At 39.6% G+C, this 20,874-nt stretch overlaps 1 protein-coding gene and 1 long non-coding RNA gene across 51 annotated transcripts in view; one reads left to right on the plus strand and one right to left on the minus strand.

The window, feature by feature from the left end:
- The window catches only part of SORBS1 (sorbin and SH3 domain containing 1), a 306,979-nt gene extending 303,595 nt beyond the window's left edge, over window positions 1–3,384 (plus strand). For all 50 annotated transcript variants that reach the window (XM_074233269.1, XM_074233279.1, XM_074233271.1 and 47 more), the window contains one exon: window positions 1,355–3,384. In XM_074233269.1, coding sequence (XP_074089370.1) covers window positions 1,355–1,422 — 68 coding nt within the window. In that variant the 3' untranslated portion in view covers window positions 1,423–3,384. The remainder of the gene's footprint in view (window positions 1–1,354) is intronic.
- On the minus strand, window positions 2,788–20,854 carry LOC141521116 (uncharacterized). Its single transcript, XR_012477847.1, has 3 exons — window positions 20,607–20,854; window positions 18,673–18,765; window positions 2,788–12,031 (listed from the first exon to the last, which is right to left on the minus strand). It is a non-coding gene; the product is annotated as an uncharacterized LOC141521116 (long non-coding RNA).
- Between the last annotated feature and the right edge of the window lie 20 nt (window positions 20,855–20,874).

Raw genomic sequence — 20,874 nt, forward strand, 5'->3', positions numbered from 1 at the left:
TTTTTATGTGTGGTGTGTTGTGTGTGTGTGTGTGTGTGTGAGAGAGAGAGAGAGAGAGAGAGAGAGAGAGAGAGAGAGATTTGGTTTATAGATGTGTGAATGCAATGTCCCAAAATGCTTACTGCATTACTGCACTATTATTTAAGAGTTTAAATAAGCTAGTAAAAATACTTAAAATTGCACTAAGTCTTTGGAATTCCCTATATTGTCTTGAGAACATCAAAAATATTGGAAGTCAAATTAGGTCATTGAATAGTTGAGGCCCTTCCTGTGCTTGAATTTTCTCATCCCCAAAACAGGATTTAGTAATATTTTCTCCCTAAAAATTAAGGAAAAACAATCAAGTATTTTTGAGGGGCGGCTAGGTGGTGTAGTGGATAAAGCACCTGCCTTGGAGTCTGGAGTACCTGGGTTCAAATCCGATCTCAGACACTTAATAATTACCTAGCTCTGTGGCCTTGGGCAAGCCACTTAACCCCATTTGCCTTGCAAAAACCTAAAAAAATGTATTTTTGAATTCCTTGAAGATAAACAATACTAGAAAATGACATTTTCTTATGTTTTAGGCCTTTATGGCCTATCGAGGCTATAAGCAGAAATCCAGGCTGACCGAAAGAAAAAATGAGGAAGTAATTCTGGTCTTAGAACTGAACTTTGCCCTGCTCAGAGTGATTTCCACCCCTCCAGTGAGCTAGAATACTGAGCTAAAGGGTTTAAAAATGTTATTTTTATCATGATGATACTCTTGATACTTTTGATTTAAAATCTAAAAAAAGGGCCCAATGGTAAATAGTGGGAAATAAATGAAAATAATTTCCTTCCATCTATTAGGAAACTATCATCATCTAGCTTAGTTTTCTCATTTATAAAGGAAATGATTCTGTATATGCTGCCAGCATTGAAGTATGAATGTAAATCCCAAATGAGATCATGAATGTGAAAGGGCTTTAATAAAACTGTAGAAATTTATATGGTAATTTTGTTGTATATTTGAGAGTAATAAGTTGTGCATAGTAGATTTGCAGTTGGATGTACAATCATCTTTTTTATTGTATTGTTATAGAAATGCTTCCATGAATTCCATGAATTAAAAATAAAAAAAATGTAGAGTTCTATTCAAATATCAGGTGGTATCGGCATTTGGGCATGATATAGATAGAGCTCTCTGCCACTTAAGCAGCTGGGATATTACTGTAGTTCTGTCTGACTATGCCAGAGCTTATTAAACTGAGCCGGGAACTCTTCCCAGAATTTCCAAAACCAAAAAGCCTGCCCCACCCAAAGCAAGAAAGTCCTATTGCCCCTAGTCACACTTACATCCTTATTTTCTTTTTGTTTCTTTGCTTGTTTGCAGGTACTTCCAGAAGAACAAGACAGTTTGGTACTTTTCCAGGCAACTATGTAAAACCTTTATATTTATAAGAAGCCTGAGAACCTGCGATTGTTTTTTATTGGTGGATGAAACACAGAACACAAAGCAATCTCTTTTTCTCAATGTTGAATCAATAAGTCGGTTAGTGAAAGGATGAAGTAAGAAGTACTTAGAACGACTTGAGGAAGTGTTGGTATAAAGTATGAGCCTCCTAGGGCCTTGTCCAGTGCTTGGCTCATAATAGGCTTCAACAAATGTTTCTTGAATGAATGAATGTATATATGTACGAATGAGCTAGGGCCTGGTTGTTTGCTGGGCAACAAAAAGCAAGCCAGACTTCTAGTTTACGTAACTGCCTTTTTAAGCCCTGCTAGTCTTCCCTTTCAGCCTCTTGTGGTGAGCTGACATGGAATTGAAGGGAAGAAGCAAGTAGCCCCTCATCTTCGGTGTTTGGAGGCCAATTCAGTCTTAGTCCAGTCCTTGGAGTGTAATCTAAGTTGGGAAAACCTAAGGAATTCATTTGAGTCTGAAGCAACCCAGAGAAGACCAAGGAAGCCAGCCTTACCTTAAAGTTTGGGGGTCTGCTATTTATTGGGTTTGGGAAGCTAGTTTGATCAGAAACTATTACTTTCCCCCCAAACCCATGTCTCTCTAATCAGTCCAGAGCAGGTTTAGAAGATGGACTATTTATTTGAATGCCCCAAAGCTGATCTGGCCAGACTTTCCGAGGCAATTCTGGACTACAGTGGCACTTTTAGACCTGTCCCAATTTGGACCCACACTCTTGAGACTTTAGTGGTAAGGATAAAAGAAAGTGGAAATAAGGTACCATTCGATGTGGGACTACAATCTATCACCACCATCACCACCACATATCCTAGTGTTTTGAAAAGAAAGCATGTAGCATTTGTTTGTGAAAGCCAGAGGAAGTAGACCAGAGGAACAAGTTGAATTTACATCTGATTAAAGTTGCTTATTGGGGCAAGATGCCGCCAGTCACCAAATATACAGACACATATATATGTATATATCCTTGGAATTTTTACAAGGTTTCCTTCAGAGAGACCAAGTTTTCATTTGTTTGATGACTATCACTAATGTGTCCTATCATATCCTATGTAGAGCACTGGAATGTGCAAGACTATTTCTTACAGAAAACAAAGAATTGCATTCAAAGGAAACTTTCAAAGTTATTTTGATCTGGGCAAACCAACCAAAAATCACATTGATTTGACCTGTCCTTTGGCCTGAACTTGTACTCTCCTGATTGGATTTTATACCACCCTCTAATGGAGGACCGGAAGTTCTTGTCCTTCTTCATGAATGGGAGGAGTTAATCCCTCAGAGCCAGAATTAGGGAAGGAGCCATCCAATCACTACATGGGCACCAAACAGGCAATGGCTGTGGATGAGTAAATGGGGGCAAACAGAACCAGAGGTGTGAAAGAAGTTCACTAGAGAGAAGGTAGACTAACACCTCCTTAAATTTACCTCCTAGAAGGTCCTGGCATTACAGTAGTTCTAGCAGGGAAGGTAAATACAGTAAGCTTCAGCTCTCTGGACATATATAGTCACTCCATCCTGACACAGTTTATTTTACCCCATTCCCTATACAGGACACCTCCTAGGCAAAATTGGAAAAGAGTAAATATTTTCAGTTTTGAGCCCTATTCCGTACCTCAGTAGTACCTGCTCACCTCCAAGCCCCTAGTACTCCTCTATTTTCTACTTTTTAAAAACCTTTTCTCAGGAAAGAATCTGACAGACTCATTCACAATAACTTATAAAGCATGACTAGTAAGATTCAATCTCTTATCCCTTCCCAGGAAATTTGCACTTTAACAGGCACAAGTCCTTCATCAAAGGAATTAAACTAGAGGGGAAACTTTGGAATTGATAGGGGAGAAATTATTGGGCAAGGGGAGCCCTTTGGATGCCTCAGAGGTCATACAAACATGGGCAACCACTGCCACCAGAAAGTAGGACAATTTTTTTTTGTTTATTTTTTGGCATCTCACTCTGCAGAGAATTTAGTAAAAATACTTGTGTGTACATGTGCCCAGGTACCCGCATGTCCATTCATTTCAGCACTATGGCATTCATATTCACTTTGAAGTGGAAGTCTTGCATCAGATAACTTTTTCTGGTCTGTTTTGGATGCAGACGGTTAGTAATGAAATAGTAGATCATAGTTTTTTAGGGGGGGAGGGGCTTCTCCATTAAAAAGCTAACTTCAAAATGCCTCTAGGAATACAGCTGGAGAATCAAACCAATTTGTAAAGCTGCATTTTACACATAATACCAGTGAATTATGTTTGTACATCTCTGAACCCCCCCCCCCCAGTTTGTCTCCCATATTTTCCCAATATCTTAATAATAAGGGGGAAAAAAAACCCTTAAATTTGTATCAGATTTCTGCTTCCTACATATCACAGAACAAGTAGCCAAAATTTCTAGTGGCTCCTTTGTCTTGAGACATTTAGGAATATCAAATACTTATTTTTTATGCTTACAATGTTTATACAGGTTTATTAACAGCAAGTACACCTAATTGATAGCATGACTTGAAATAATACATTTTGATATCTTTCCCATGCAGATCCCATGGGATCTAAAAACATCAACTGAAAAAACACTTTCCTTTGCAGTCTCTCTGGGATCAGTAAAAAAAGAAATCACATCCTCAAGAAACGGGACTGTACATATGTATATTTGTATAAACTATGTACTTACCTTGTATAGAAAAAAATAATTTTAACAATTTGAATGAAAAGACAATAAGGAAGTCATTAAGGGGTTTTTTTGCATTTTTATTTAAATGAAGGAATTCCAAGTTAAACCCCATGGATTTTTTTTTAGCACAGGAAGACACATATTAAATGTTACAGCTTTTAAATCATCATCACTGAGGGGAAGAGCAATAACTCTGATCCTCATTTATGAATTTTGAAAATTTTTCCTTTGCAGTCTTGTTTCCCTGCAGTAATATTTAGTCCTGTTACTAGAATAGGTTAATATGCAAATTATATTCTGAAAGAAAAAATAACTGACTTTTATGTAACCATTAATTTAAAGGATTGCCATTGAAACAACACAGAGAGCATGTACTATACAGACACAGATCTTGTGTTCATTTATTTTTCTTTATTGCAGTGGATTATGGTTTATTTGATAATAAATAGATATGTTGAATTACGGCCACATTTCCTGTACAGATTATTTAATAAACCTTATTCCGACTTGCTTGGTTCACTTTCATTCTTACCTCTTGTGCTTCATTGCTAATCCCCTGATGAAAATGGTAGCTGCTTCAGCTTCTTAAGTGCTAGTCTTAATTCCTTATAACTAGGTGTCTGTCCATGTCACATCACTTCTAGTGAGAGTGACTTAGCGCAATTCAAATGCTCGTGTGAATGGATTTATTGAATCTCCAAGGTTACCTGTGATGGGTTCTTTATGTAATCTGTTGACCTTTCTGAGGCCTTACCTTTCTCAGCTTCACCTACTCCTAGATAAATACATCAGCCAATCACGATATATAAATTGTTACTAACAGTCGTATTATAAAAATGAGTGTATTTTCCTTCCTTGGTTTCTATAATGATGCATTTTATATACATACATATATATCTCTGTATGTGTATTTTATTTGTTTGTTTTCCTCCTGCCTCTCTGACCAGCTTTTCCATTTCTGTGTTTGCTTCTACTCTCTCTTCTCAGTCCCTTACCTATGGATGACTCTCAGAATTCTGTCTCTGCCTCTGCTCCTAACTCTCTCTGTTCCTTTTTTTGAATTAATATGCTAATAATGTGCTTCTGTGATCAAAAAGATCAAGCAAATTTGGGGCACCATTAGGAATAGTACTGACAAAATAATAATTATCTTCCACCTTCCAATAGCCATCAGATTTTATGAGGTCATGGTTGGCACATCAAGAAAAACAATGGAATTGAAAAAGATCTGAGTTTCTTTATTGGTAAAACAATGGGATTGATGCTCTCCAAGAATCATTCTGGGCCAAAGAAAGACAACTAAAATAGTTGAGAGAATGAGGAACTTTGTTTCAGGTGGATAGATGATAATGAACAAGATCGGAGAAGGGATTATCAAAATCCCCAAAGACAAGAGAAGGTAATGAGTATGAATTTGATCATTAAATCCTAAAATACCAATCAAGCAAGATTAAGTGCCTACTATGTGTTAAACATTGTGCAAAGGGCTGGGGATTCAGAAAAAGGGAAAAGGTAGGCCATGCTCTCAAAATGCTACCAATCTACACCAATAGGGAAACCAGCTACATAAGTTTTAATGAGACAGTTTAAGAGCAAATTTAAAGATAAACTACTTTATATCATGGTGGTAAACTTGAGGTGCTCATTAAGCTGTAAGGTGATCAAGGTTGAAAATTAATATTTGAGAATGATATATTTAAGTTCATGAATGATAGCTCCCTAAGGAGTCATTTAAGGAAAGCTAAGAAGAGAGGAACTGTTCTGGCTAGAGGACTGGCCTTAGCACACAAGTTGAAATGAGAAAATCTAGTGACTTGAATTTCCAAATGAATGGATGGATGAAATCATGGATCTACAGGGGGGAAAAAAAAGAATTCTCAGGGTTTTATGTCATTAAAAAAGCAAAAAAAAAATAAGTTGTAAGAGAATTCTAGAATGGGTGGGGAGAAGAGGACAATGGCATAAGCAAAAGCCACAGGGAGGAAATAGCTGAAAACAATTTAATTCAACAACAAACATTTATTAAACATTGATTATGTACAAAACACTGGGATATAAAGAAGAAAAAGATCAGTCCTGCCCTCAAAGGCCTTATATTTTACTTGGAAGGAGATGTTATATACACATGTTGCACTCCAAGATTAGGTCCTAGAGAGGAAAGGAAGATACCCAGAGAAGGAAAATCAAGCACTATGTGATGGATGGGTGCCTAAATTGGGGAAAAACATAAGATTAGACTGGAGAGGTATGGTAGTCTATACTGTGGAGCCTCTTAAATTCCATACTAAGAAATTTGAACTTTGTCCAGTAGTCAATAGAGAATCATTTAAGATTTTTGAGCAGAGTAGAACCCTATCATGTAAAAAAAAAATAATCTGGCAATGGTATCATGGATAGATGATTGAAGATTGGCAAGACTGGAAGTAAGGAGACCAGCATCTGCTAGCTGTGTGGCCTTGGGCAAGCCACTTAACCCCATTGCCTTGTAAAAACTAAAAAAAAAATGAATAAATGTTTGATATATGTTGGGGTCATTGATCAAAAAAAGGAGTAAGTTTTTAAGGATTAGTTATTTTTTTTTTAAAAATTTTTTGCAAGGCAATGCTCAAGGTCACACAGCTAAGTAAGCATTAAGTATCTGAGGTCGGATTTGAATTTAGGTCCTCCTTGACTCCAGGGTCAGTGCTCTATCCACCACCTAGCTGCACCAGGATAAAGTCTTTTTTGGATATTTTGAGTTGGAAATTCTGACAGCACATCCAGGAGAGGGTGGGATAGTAAAGTGGTTCTAGAGTTCAGGATTAGAGATTTTGATTTGAGAGGCATCAAGGTAATAAGAGAATCTGTGGAAGTGAATGAGATTACTAAGAAGAGAGTATTAAAAAAAAAGACCAAAGTCAATGATGGTCCTTGGGAAACACCCACCCTAAGGGGAGAGAAAGTGAAATTAGAGAAGATGCGATCAAAGAAATAGGATGAGAAGCAGGAGAAATGAAGCTCCTGACTATCTACAGTCAGAAATTATTCCTTTATTTCTTTTGTTACCCTGAGTTTGTACAGGTTGTCCCTGCAACCCACCCCACACCCCAACTCCCCCATGTCTGGAATGCATTCGATCTTAGAATCTTTTTCTTCCTTGAAAGCTCTGGCTCATGTGCCCACTGCCTAAGTCAAGCTTTGCCTACTCCCCATAGTGGTCAGTACTTTCTCCTTCCTTAAACAATCATATCTATACTTAGCTATTTACATGAATTCTACCAACATGTGGAATCTAAGCTTCTATAGAGAAAGAGCTATTTTTGTATTTTCTTTTATATCTCTATTGCCTTGCGCACTGTTCACTTATGGTGAGGGGGGGGAAGGAAGGATACAAGGACTTATTAATCACTATATATCATTCTTTTTTTTAAATTTTATTTATTTAAGACAATGGGGTTAAGTGACTAGATAATTATTAAGCTAGGCAATTATTAAGTGTCTGAGACTAGATTTGAACTCAGGTCCTCCTGACTCCAGAACTATTGCTCTATCCACTGGGCCACCTAGCTGCTTCATATATCATTCTGATGAGTGCTTTACAAATATCTCATTTGATCTTCTAACTATTATTATCCTATTTCACAGTCAAGGAAACTGAGGCACACAAAGGTTAGGTGACTTATTCAGAGAGTCACTATTGAGTGTCAGAATGAATCTGAACTAGGGTCTTCTTGACCCTAGGTTCAGCACTCATCCATTGAACTGCCTCTAGAAGATGCTTTTAAAAATGCTGGTTGATTATATTTTAAACTCACTTTTGTACTCTTAATTACAGAACATTCTATTTCACCCAATAACTATTTGATTCTATTGCATATTTAGAATATATCATAATTCTTCCCTCCTGCCACTCCCTCTTATTATAAGCTTCAGGAGGCCAGAGTCATTTCTTAATTCTCTCTGTATCTCTTCCAAAACCCAGGACAGTCCTTTTGCACATATTACATCTTGTTAAGTAGTTTTTAAATGAATGATGAATTATGGAATCATGCTCTTTCTTCCATGGAATGTTTCTCTGAGCCTTTTTCAGAGACAGAACATTAGTCTTGAGGGACATTGACTGGCCCAGTGTGGAATTTGTTGTTAAATTAAGTCTTATGAGCTCAGGGCTATGTCAACAGAATAGAGAGAAACGAGACAATAGGAAAGAACCTTGATCTTTTAGAGATCAACACAGGAGGTGAAACTCATAAATCTAGAGGGAGAAAGGACCTTAGAGGTCACTGAGTCCAACATCCTTTCTTTACAAATATAGACATTGAAGCCTAGGGAGGAGAAGTGAGAGACATAAGCCTCAGGATCTCCTAGAATTTATAATGAGAGGAAGTGATAGGAGAGTAGAATTAGGACATATACCCGTGGTCACATGGATAGAATAAATGACACAATGGCAAATCGAAGTCAGTTCCACTGAACCTTAATCCAGGACCCTGCAAATTGTACCCTTGGAAAACCTGGATTAGACCTTTATTCCCAAAATATGCCAATTTAATCCAATAAAAATGTATTGCATCTACTATTCACAAGGCACTGTATTTCTAGGAACTAGACCTAAAATCCTGTCTTCTGTTCTGCTCTTCCTTCTAGTGTCAATGGCCTAAAGAATACCGAGAATACCATAAGATTTATTAAGATTCATATTCATGAATCTTATCTCATTAGAGATGGCTTAGAAGCTGATTTCAAAGTTTAAAAGCCATAGGACTGGTCCCTAATAATATAAGCCTTATGTGACTTCTGCTACAGCCAACTTTAAGCTCATATAGAAGTGAGGAATGTAAGATTAGGTTGCAAAGTTAGGGTGGTGCCAGACTGAGGGTACCAAAGGGAGTTGAACCCTAAAAACAGCAGTCCTACTGCTTGCTCCTTTAGGTCACTGCCATTACACATGAGCCAGGAAATCCTTGTTCCTTGGGAGGGAAGTTGCTAGACAAAGGTAAGCAGGGGAAGTGTGTGAGGAGATGGATGCAGAGAGAATGTGAGCAAAATGGGTGAGGTGTATAGGAGCTGCCTTGCCGGCTTGAAGTGCTGACCCCCCAGTTTGGCAACTCTAGGGTAGTCTGGCTCTGTTTTATGGGTGGGACTGCCCTCCCTCCACTATAGTTATAAATAGGCCAGCCATGGTATCAACATTTGGCAGACACATGGGGAAAGCAAACCACAAGTGAGGAAATAGATTTGGTGGCAGGAAAGGGGCTTATATAGAAAGGAGACAATGGAAGGAATGAAATAGTGGAGGACTTTATCCTTCTCAAGCATTGGGTATTATACATACATACGCTAAGGAAGTCTGCTTCTAAGTGGAGCAGTAGATAGACCACCAGGTCTGAAGTCAGGAAGAACTGAGTCCAAATTGACCTCAGACACTGTAGCTATGAGATCCTGGGAAAGTCATTTAACTCTGTTTGCCTCAGTTTTGTCATCTGTAAATTGAGCTGCAGAAGGAAATACAAACCACTGCACTATCTTTGCCAAGAAAACCCAAAATAGGGTCACAAAGAGTTGAACATTGAAATGACTGAACAACAATGGAGTCTGGGCAGAAGGGGTTAAATGTGTGGGGAGGGGGTGTAAAAGAGAGTCTCAAAGTACTTGAGAGATAATGTAGAAGCCAAGGTCCCACAATGAACAGCTGAGAGCCATAAGTGCCATAAAAAGAAAAGCCTCTCTTCTCTTGCCAAGGTTTTTCTCTTGTGTGGCTTCTGCCAAGGCCAGGAGAAGGCACTAATCAGATGAAGGAAGGTATATATAGGGCAGAGAGCAAGCCACCTGAGAAAGATAAGTTCTTTCTTTGGAACTAGAAACCTGAGCTGCCAAGAGGATCTTAGAGTTGAGAAGAGAGGCAGCTAGGGCAAAGGTTCAGAGTCAATTAAAACTGGTCTTTGTCTGCTGCAGCCACCTTATGACCAGCAGGGAGGTGGAGAAGGAAAGGTTGACTCTTTGTAGACTTTTCCTTCATTAGATTGTAAACTTCTCCAAGGAAGGGACTACCTTTTGCCTCTTTTTGGGTCCTCAGCCCTTAATGCTGCTTAGCATTTAATAAATGTTAGTTTATGATTGTTGTGGTTTAGTCATTTCAGTCATTTTGGATGCTTTGTAACCCCTTTTGGGGTTTTCATGGCAAAGATATTGGAGTGGTTTGCTATTTCCTTCTCTAACTCATTTAACAGATGATGAAACTGAGGCAATTGGCATCAAATGATTTGCCCAGAGTCACACAGCTAGTATCTGAGGCCAGATTTGACTTTAAGAAGATGAGTCTTCCTAACTGCAGTCTTGAGACTTTATCCATTGTGCTACCTCATTGCCGCATTTGTTGAGAGAGAGTTTAGACACCTTCAAAAGCCCTTTAAAGAAACCAGAGAATGTTGAAGATGGAATGAAATTTGAGGGATTTGTCTGATATTCCTGGCGCTTAAAAGAACAAGACTCAACGCTTGACCCTTCCAAAACTTGTTTTGACCTCTGAAAGTTGTGCCAATTTGTTGAGTGCCTCTCCAAAGTGACATGATTTTATCTTTTGTACCTGAGTAGTCTACTAACTAGTTAAGTTGGCTCTAGCTATTTGTAGTCCCTACCTGGTAAAAGGTATTATGGACAGAAAACTAGACTTGGAGTCAGAAGTACCTAGCCTTGAATTTTAGACACTAGGTGTATGAATTTGCCAAATCATTTAACCTTTCTCAGTCTCAGTTTCCTCATCCTTAAAATAGGTGTAATATAAACTACCCAAACTCCCACTACCTGAAGGCCAGGTGTGTTAGATTTTATTCCAAATGCAGAATTCTCTGGCACTCTTAAAGGGATTTTAGGGGTGTCCTAGCACTCTGAGAATGGCTCCATTCCCCCATTAATGATGTTTCCCCCAAGTGTCAGAGTGGTCTCTTATACACCCCCCCAGTCTATTTAACCATTGATAGTTTCATTTGTTTTTAAGCTGGAATATTTACAAATGTATAAAATTATTCTCCCAACATGGGAGGGCATAATTTCTTTTTTTTATTTTTATTTATTCTTATTTTGTACAAATAATGTTTTTTATACATTAATAAAATATTCTTATTTAAGAGTAAACATAACATCCCTCTCCCCAAAAAAATATAGACCTGCATGAGTGATAAAGGGGAGAGAAAAAATTAAAATAAATCATCATCATCATCATCATTATCATCATTTGTAGGTATGGCCAAGTGGTGCAGTGGATGGAGCACTGGAGCCCAAATCTGGCCCCAGACACCCAACAATCACCCAGCTGTGTGACCCCGTGCAAGCCACCCCAACCCCACTGCCCTGCAAAAACCAAAAGAAAGAAAAAAGACACAAAATAAAATAAAATAGTAATAATAATAGTAGGGGCGGCCAGGTGGCAGACAGAGTGAGCACTGGCCTTTGAGCCAGGAGCACCCAGGGCCAAATCCGGCCTCAGACACCCAACAATCGCCCAGCTGTGTGGCCCCAGGAAGGCCACTCAGCCCCATTTGCCCCCCCCAAAATATTATTATTAATAATAACAAATGTGTTTCAGTCTGTGTTTCAACACCACCAACTCTATCGTGGGTGGATCACATTCTTTATGATAAGTCCATCACAAAAGTTACTTCCATATTTTTCCACCATTGCCATTGGGGATTGCAACTCCAGGAGGGCATAATTTCCTCCCTCCCTGCCCTCTTCCTTTGTACCATTTCTATCTTTGGGGAGAAGATGGAAGAATCATAGCTTAGCTCTCACATAGCACAGGCTCAGTTCCAAGGTTAAAGCCCTCATAGGACAAATCAAAGGCATCCTGGCTTCTCAGGGTTTCCATGTTAGGTTAGTTGGCTGGATCATCCAGTCTTCAATTTTTGCTCCAAAGTCACCGGGGGAAGGGGGGATCACCTCAAACACCTGAAACCAAGGAAAATAAACAATACTGTACAGAAACAAGCACCCCCAAACCCATTTCTCAGAGGGGGAAAGGGGTGTTCAATGAGGGGGATCAGGAGAAGGAAAGTCTTTCCCTTCTCACTGGTTCAGTTCATGACATCCTTACTGTGGATGATCTGGAATCTTCATCCTTTTAAAGGAGTAAATAAGAATGACTGAAAAAAAGAGAATCAGAAAATGAAGGAATGACTCTGTCTCTCCAGTTTTCAAGATGTAGTCAATCAGTCAGAGGCCATATCCACCCACAAGGCTGGATATGAAAAGATCTCCATGCTGGGAAATCTAGACCCTCAAGGACCCCCAAGTTTGATAGATAGTGCATGCCCACATTTGCCTGGGTTATGTGAGAATAATAAAAGCACTTAGACTTCACAGGACAATGGGTAAAGATAAAATAAAATGATATATATACATATAAAGTTTTTTGTGAACTTTAAAGCATCAGATAAATGTGAGTTATGGGGTTGGCTAAAGGCCTGACAGGTATAACCCCAGTTATAAAAACCAGGGATTTGGGGCTAGATGAGAAGTCTGGTTGACATATAAACTCAATAATGCCCAAGTTAGGATCTGGAATCTGTGCTTCCTAAACCAGTTCAACAAACAAAAATAATGACTTGCATTTCTGTTGAGTTTTATGGTTTGCAAAGTGACTTACATATGTTAGCTTATTTGATCCTCACAACTCTACCATTAGACAGATGCTGTTATAATCATTATTTTAGGGATGAGGAAATTGAGACTGAGAGACAGTTGCAGGGCTTGCTCAGTCTCATAAGAGTCTGAAATATGGATTTTAAATCAAATCTTTTAAAAAATATTTTATTTTTCCAACTACATGCAATGGTAGTTTTCATGGATCATTTTTTTGCAGAGTTTTGAATTTTACATTTTTTTCCTTCCTTCCCTACCTCCTCCCTCTTACAGAAAGCAATCTACTATACCATATGTGTAAAAGAGAATCAAATCAAATCAGCAAAAAAGATATATAAATATATATATACATACATACACACACACACACATATATATATGTATATATATATATATATGTATATATATATATATAATATGACAACTTTTAAAAATTGAAGATAGTAAACTTTGATCTGTATTGAAACTCCAATTCCTTCCCTGGATATGAATGGTATTTTCATCAAAAGTCTTTTAGAATTGTCTTTTTAAAATCAAGTCTTTTGGATTCCAAGTGCTCCATCAACCTCACCCACTTAGTTCAATCTATTTCTTCCTCTTCTTCCATTTTCATAGAAAAGGCCTTTTCTTGAAGAAATCTCAATGTTGTTATGTATGAACACCTAGCTTTATAGCACTTTGACAAATCATAACTTCTTGAGATCTGTTTTCTTCTATGTAAAATGAGGATCCATCTAAGGTCCTGAAACCATTTGCCAGAGGTTATTTCTATTCAGGTACTGGCTGGTCTTGGAAGTTCTTGCCTGAGATAGAGAAGGTAATAAGGTAGAGATGGGGAAGGTAATAATGAAGCCCCGTGGCAAGGTACAGTTATAGCCACTACTCTGCTAGCTTACAAGGAAGAACCAAACTAAGCAAGGACCCAGAAAATATTTCAAGAGCAATTCTGAATCTTGATCTCCTCTTGTCTGGGGCAAGATTAGAAAGAACCACAAGTGGGATGAAGAAAGAGGTGAATAGAGCAAAACTACTACTACTAGTCATCCTTTTCAAAGAGGACCACACAACCAATCACATCATTGGAATGTTTACTATAGTGAAGGGGATGCTGTGCAAGACATCCTTCTCATTTGCCTTTACTGGAACTAGTCTACTCTAATGGCCCGATTGATAGAAAACAGGTCTATTGGTAATGGTCTGGCTGCCACAGGAGTCTCTTGGCCTTGAAGTGGTTTTTCTTCTTCCTTACAGGAAGGCACCATCCGTACCAGGCAAGCACCAGCATGTGACATCTGTCAAAAGCAGTTTCTAATGTAAACAAAGGATATTGATGACTACAAAGTTTTGAAAAATAACTTTCCCATAAATCCTGACTCCAATCTACCTCCATGTAAACCTATAGAGGTGATCTAGGGTTCTGCATGGCTAGGAACAAGCTAAGTTACTGACAAGAAATCCATTTCTCACAAGGTTGGACATACTATGAGGGATGTTTTGGCCTGAGCAAAAATATCATAGGCTGGAACAGAGTGAGAAACTTGTGATCTGTGTCAGAGAAATAAAGACAACAGTGTTTCTTTATGGACTTCTGAGATCCATGAGACCCTTTTGGGAGGTCCTAAAAGTCAAAACTTTTTTACATATAATAATAAAAAGATGTCATTTGCCTATTAAAATACTCCTCCCATTTCCTACTGCATATCTGTGTGAGGCCAGATTTCCCTCTTACACTTCATTCAAAACAACATATTGAAGAAGATTAAATGCAGAAGCACATAAGATAATCCAGCTGTCTTCTATTAAGCCAGACATTAAAGGGATTTGCAAAAATATATAAGACAATGCCATTCCTCTTATTATTTTTGCTTTTGAAAATAATTTTATTCCTAAAAATATGTTGATATGTAAGCTTTAATTATTATTAAATACTTTATTATCATTAATTCATTAATTTAATTAATAAATAATTTTAGATGATTCATTTTATTTCTTAACAGAGTAAATATTAGTAGATACTTGCCAAAAGAGTCAAAAACTCTTTGGTATCTGCAATAATTTTTAAGAGTACAAAGGGGTTAGGGTCAGCTGGGTGGTACAGTGAATAGAGCAGGAGGTCCTGGGTTCAAATTCAGCCTCAGACCTTAATACTCATCTAGCTGTATGTCCTTGGGCAAGTCACTTAATCTCATTGCCTTGTGAAAAAATAAAGAGTGCAAAGGGTCCCAAGACTAAAAATATTGAGAGCTGCTAATCTATACCAATAAAATGCTGGATCTTAGAGGCATAGTGGGGCAGATTTGGAGTTAGCAAGGACCTGGGATTCAAATCCCACTTTTGACATACATGGCTGTTATGGCCTTGGGCATTTCAATTGCCTCAAGCAAAACCCTATGTCTTTAAATCATTGTGTAGTTGCCAATTTATTTTGGTAAAGGGTTTCTTTCCTAAGTGAATGAAATCACAGGTTTAGACAGTAATAATAACTGACATTTCTATAGCACTTAAAAGTTGATCTTTCCAACGGCCCTATGAATTAGATACTTTGTGTCTTATTAACCCCTTTATAGAGGTGGAAACTAAGGCACAGAGAGGGTACTCAGTCACCATAGAAGTCCAAAGTCACACTCAAGATTCTCATGACTGAGCCTAGTATTCTTTCTATTACACATGTTGTCTCTCATTCATGTAAAGCTATAATGATGACAATGATGATGTTTGTCTTTCATTCTTGAAGACCACGACATCAGGAAGGTGATATCATGACAAGCAAGTAAATTGGATTTGAGTGAGGTGAGGCTGTGCTAAGTCATCAGCCCCAATTTTTCCTCCAAAGCCACCTGGGTCCAGTGGTCAGATATGAATCAGGATGACTGGAGATGGCTCGGGATGTGAGACAATCAAGTGTGACTTGCCCAAAGTCACACGGTTGGTAATTGTCACGTGTCTGAGGCCAAATTCAAATTCCTGTCCTCCTTTCTTCAAGGCCAGTGCTCTATCCTCATAGCTTCCTTAATAATAATAATATGCTAATAATAATGATAATATGCTAATAAATAGCAAACATTGATAAATGATTCTAAAGTTTGAAAAACACATATAATTCTGATAGCTAGTCTTTACATAGAGCTTTAAAGTTTGATCTTCACAGCAATCCTGAGAGGGATTATCTCTTATAGATGAGGAGAGAGAGGTTAAATGACTTACCAAGAGTCACACAATTAATAGTGTCTGTGGCTGGATTTCAACTCATCTTCCTTTTTTCATAATACTAAGATGCCATTTTTATATTAAAATATTCCTCCCATTTCCTACTGCATAGCTGTGTGAAGTCAGATTTCCTTTATATGCCTATTCAAAAATAATCTATCACCTGGCTGCCTAGGTTAGCTCAGTTAATTCTCATGGTTAGAGTTTAATATCACTCTCCTTTTACAGATGAGGAAATTGAAACTTAAAGGATCTTGACTTGCCTACTGTCACATGGCGACTATACGGTCGCACCGAGATTTGAAGTCTGACTTCCTGATTCCATGTCTAGCACTACATCCACTAGGCTCCCTAATATGCAACATATATTACAAAGCATTCCCTATCTCTCTTGATGTACACAACAGACATGAGGAACAGCAAGATGGCCAGTGCCATTGAATTATTTGGTGATGAATAACTAGAAAAGTTCAGGGGCCCAGAATTCAGAGGCAGCCTGGGAAGTTTTGCTAGAGAGAACTAGCCTGGGTTAATGAGAAATCAAACATGGCAGAAGGAGTCAGATGTAGAATACTGAGTTGGGGATTGTTGGGTGAAGGCATCAGTGGAAATGTTGAATTTCTTCATCTGATTTGTATTTCCCCAATGCTCTACTTAGTCTGTTGAAGCAACCCTAACTCCAGGGCCAGGGAACTTCAGGCCCACCAAAATAAGACCAGTTAAATCATTTGACCCCAATCACATGTAGGACTTGAAATTTAATAAATCTAGGAGTTTTAAGGGATAATTTGATTAAATGTTTGATCAATGATAACAGGCTAATTTTTAAGTTGATAATTTTGAATGGTGGGTGAAAGGTGTTGTAAATATCCAAATATCCTGTGGTTGAAAAAAAGGTACCCAGGGCAGCTAGGTGGCACAATGGATTGCACACTGGCCCCACAGTCAGGCAGACCTGAGTTCAAATCCAGCCTTAGACATGTAATAATTACTTTGCTGTGTGATTTTAGGCAAGTCACTTAATCCCATTGCCTTGAGAAAACCAAAAAGAAAACAGGTTCCCCACTCTTGATCTACTAAGTACATGGCTAGTAATCTGCCAAATATTAAGTCTCTTTCAATCTCCTCCCCCTGGATCCTAATTCAGTCCCTTCTCCTTTGTCCAGGGTTAAACTGAGACCTACAGGAATAACTTGGTTGGGTTCTCATTTCTCACTTCCCTAGGTTATCTAGGTTATGTAGTTCTGACAGGGTTGACCCTGAGATGGAAGTAGATATTTAGACATCATATCTGCCTCCTCTCACCCAGCATCTTGTTCAGTATTATAGAATGAGCTCTTCAAGAGACCTTAGAAAGCATCTATCTAGTCCAATACCCTCATTTTCTAGTTGAGGAAAAGGAGCTCCAGAGATCAGAAGTCTCACATCCATAGTCTCACAAGTGGTGAGTAGAATTTGAACCCAGATCTCTTCCCACCACATTGAGTTGTCTCTCTAAGGGCTATAATTTTTGTGTACTTTATGTTTTGTTATTTATGACTGTGCATGCAAACTTCTAGAAGAAAAGGTAACTCTGATCCTGAGCAAAATTTTCTCCATTGAAATCTGTAGCTGAGCATGCACAGTGAGTTGCCAGGGGACCACTGAGGGATCCAATCCAGAGATGCCGCTTCGGGTTTTAACAGAGGCTGTGCAGGAAATCAGAGAAGGGAGGGATTAGGGAGAATAGAGTTGGTGGCTCCTTGCCTAATGAGCTTCCCTTGTCTGTCTTTTGCTCACCGCTGTGAGAAACTGAGGCTGCTTACAAAGGGACTTTGGGCCCTGGGTTGGACTCCTGGGGAGGAGGGTGAGGTCAGCACATTGGGGAAAATAATAAAGGAAAAGGAGGTCTGAAGGGAGTGGGCAGATTAGACCAGAGAGGACAGAAAGAGACAGGAAAAGGAGGTCATGTCTTGAGTGGCCCTGATAGGGGTTTTCTCATATTTATTGAGCTCATTTCCATAAAAAGAGAATGGGGTCCAATGGTACAGTTAGAGAAGGCAGTAAATAGCTGGATTATCCCAGAGAGCAAACATTCTAATGACCCTCCTCTTCTGTTGCCCCAGGACCCCCATTTATCAGTTTTGCTTTGGACCTTAGAGGCTTGTTGCTTTGGCTTTCACAGTCCCCTCCCCTCCCCCTCCCAGGGGTGGGGTGGGGTGGGGAGGGGAGGTTGAGAGAAGATGCGGTCATTCATTCATCAGAACTGAGAATTTCAAGATGAGTGTAGAAACCACATTTACTCTGGGGTTTACAGGGACGGTGACAGCCAGCAGAACTTGGAGACCTGAGTTCTAAATTGCTTTTTGATTTTGTAAAAAAACATGGCCAAGGACTAAATCTAGAGATATCTCCCACCAGTTTAGAGTGTGTGTGTGTGTGGGGGGGGGGGACTCTCCTGGATTACTTTTGCCCAAGTCTGACCCTCCCTCTTCCCCAGCTCCCCTCTGCCAAAGATCCAGATCAGAGATGTCAGAGAGTGGCTGAGGCTTCAGAGTGTCAGTAGCATATCTAAAGTGGAAGCAGTGGGGTAAAAGTGAAATTAGGTGGGTGAGTGGGAGCCAGGTGGCAGATTTTTCTTTTTAAAACTATGCATGTGCAAAAGTTATGGCTGGGGTATTAAGGAAATACGGGTTAGGTGAGTAGAGCACTGGTCTTGGAGTCAGTGGGATGGGAATTCGAATCCAGCCTCAGATACTTACTAGCAGTGGGACCTTGGGCCCAGCCGCTTAACCCTGACTGATTCACATTCAAGGCCATCTGCAGTCATCCTGAGTCACTGCATCCAGATGATTCTGAAGGAGAAAGTGAGACTGGTGACTTAACCCAGCACCCCCTCACTCAAATCCAATCCATGGACTTTCATGGTATCACCTCCCTGGTGTCATGGTCTTTTTCGAGAACAAATGACAAACATCAAGGATGCATTTACTGAGTTATCAGGAAATACTGATGTTTGTCCTCTTGTTCTCTGAGTATCAGCCACCAGCCCAAGGCTGCTGAGCACTGGGCTAATTCACACAAGATCTCAGTCCTCAAAAATCCAACCATTGGAATAGATATTTTTTACACCTAGAAGGGGCCAGTCTTCTAATTCAGCCTTCTTAATTTATCTACTGACAGGTGATCCACAATTTAATTTACTTAGTCATCACCTGATAAGGGAACTCCCTTTCCCTAAGCACATCTGCACAAGTTCTTTTTATTATCTTATTCAGAGAGTTGCCCCAGGCAATGAAAGGTTAAGTGACTTGCTCAGGGTCTCAAGGACAATGAGGAGGGATTTGAATGCTGGTTATCTAGACTGGAAGTCTAGTTCTGTATACTATCACTACAACACTTTGCTTATCTTTCTTTTCATTTTACAGATAAGGAAATTGAAGTCTGGAAAGGTGGTGTCTTGCTCAAAGTCAGAGAATTACAGGCTGGTTAGAACAGAGACTGACAGAAACAACAGGAAGTGTGGGTGATGCCTTTAGTGGCCCGATAGGGTTTTCTCATACTTGTTTAACTCATTTTACATAAAGAGAAGCAGATCCTATGATGCAGTTAGAGAAACCAACAAACAGCATGATTATCCCAGAGAGCAAATGTTCTAAGCCCCCCCCCTTCTGTTATTCCAGGATCCCCAAGCTATCAATTCTGCTTTGAACCTAAGAGGTTTGTTGCTTCTGCTTCCCACAGCCTCAGAAGGGGGTGGGGAGCTGGGGTGGGGGGAGATACAGTCAGACATTCCCCAGATCTTGAGAATTTCAAAATGAATGTAGTTAATTCTGGGACAGAGAACATCAAGAATGGTTGAGACGTTCTAAATTGGTTTGTGATTTCCCAAGTTACTGAGAAACCTTCAAATCCCCAAGTTTAAGATTCTTTTATTTCATTTTTTGGTCCATGGAGTCACATCCTCAGTTAAGACCCCTTCCTCCACTCTTCTGAACTGTTCCTGCCAGTCAGGGTGGCTCAATTCAGTGAAGTGCTGAACTGAATTTTTGAAGACTAATTAGATTGTCTTTGAGATTCGAAAAATCAACTATTACTGTGCTTCATAGAAAGGAATGTGGTTCGTAACAGTGTGAATCGATCCACAATGGGGGACGCAGCAGTTCAGAGAGCTGGGACAACCGCGAGAGGCTGTTATGGACAAGGCCAGATGAAAAAACAAAACCCCATCAAACCCCACAGTCTGAAGGAACACGACGTTTGCTTTTAAAAAATTTCTCCTATGCATTTCTTTCCCAGCTCATGGGTTTCTTTCTTTTCCCTTGGTCCCAATTCCTTATTCAGAAAATGACTAACATGTAAACATGTTAGACACAAATGTACCCGTTACAACGATCACTCGACAAGTTCGCCCCTGAGGAGGGAGGGGAGGGCGGAAGAAAGTTGTGTAACTTCACAAATGGGCAAGCAGATGAATGTTGGAAAGGGCTCGTGACATGTAACTGGGGAAAATCAAATTAAAAAGTGGACATTTTTTAAATGGATAAAAAATAAAATTGGAAAAAATATATAAAATAAAGAAAAGAGAAGAAGGGAATGTGGGATTGAACTCAGGAAGGATAACTGCCCGGCTCTTCAAGGGTTAAAAGGCAAATACCGGTGCACCTCCACCCTTCCTCTCCCCACCCTTCCTCACCTTGCGGACGGGGCTGGGGCGCGGGTCTCAGCCTGCCCGAACCTCCTGCTCAGAGCCTGGGGCTCCTCGGTCTGGGGGGAGGGGGGATGCAGGAGGAGCCGATGGCATTCTCCTGCCTTTGGACCCCAGTGCTGGAAAGTTCTCCTTCCTCCCCTGTCTCAGGCGCCCCGGTTTGACCCAGACATCGAGGGGCTGGTTAGGGGCCAGGAAGGGCAGGGGCACCGGGTCCGGACTAGGGTGAGGGCAAAGGCGAGGGCGGGCCCGGGGG

The sequence above is a fragment of the Macrotis lagotis genome, chromosome 4, assembly GCF_037893015.1.
Source record: "Macrotis lagotis isolate mMagLag1 chromosome 4, bilby.v1.9.chrom.fasta, whole genome shotgun sequence".
In the NCBI taxonomy this organism is placed as follows: Eukaryota; Metazoa; Chordata; class Mammalia; order Peramelemorphia; family Peramelidae; genus Macrotis; species Macrotis lagotis.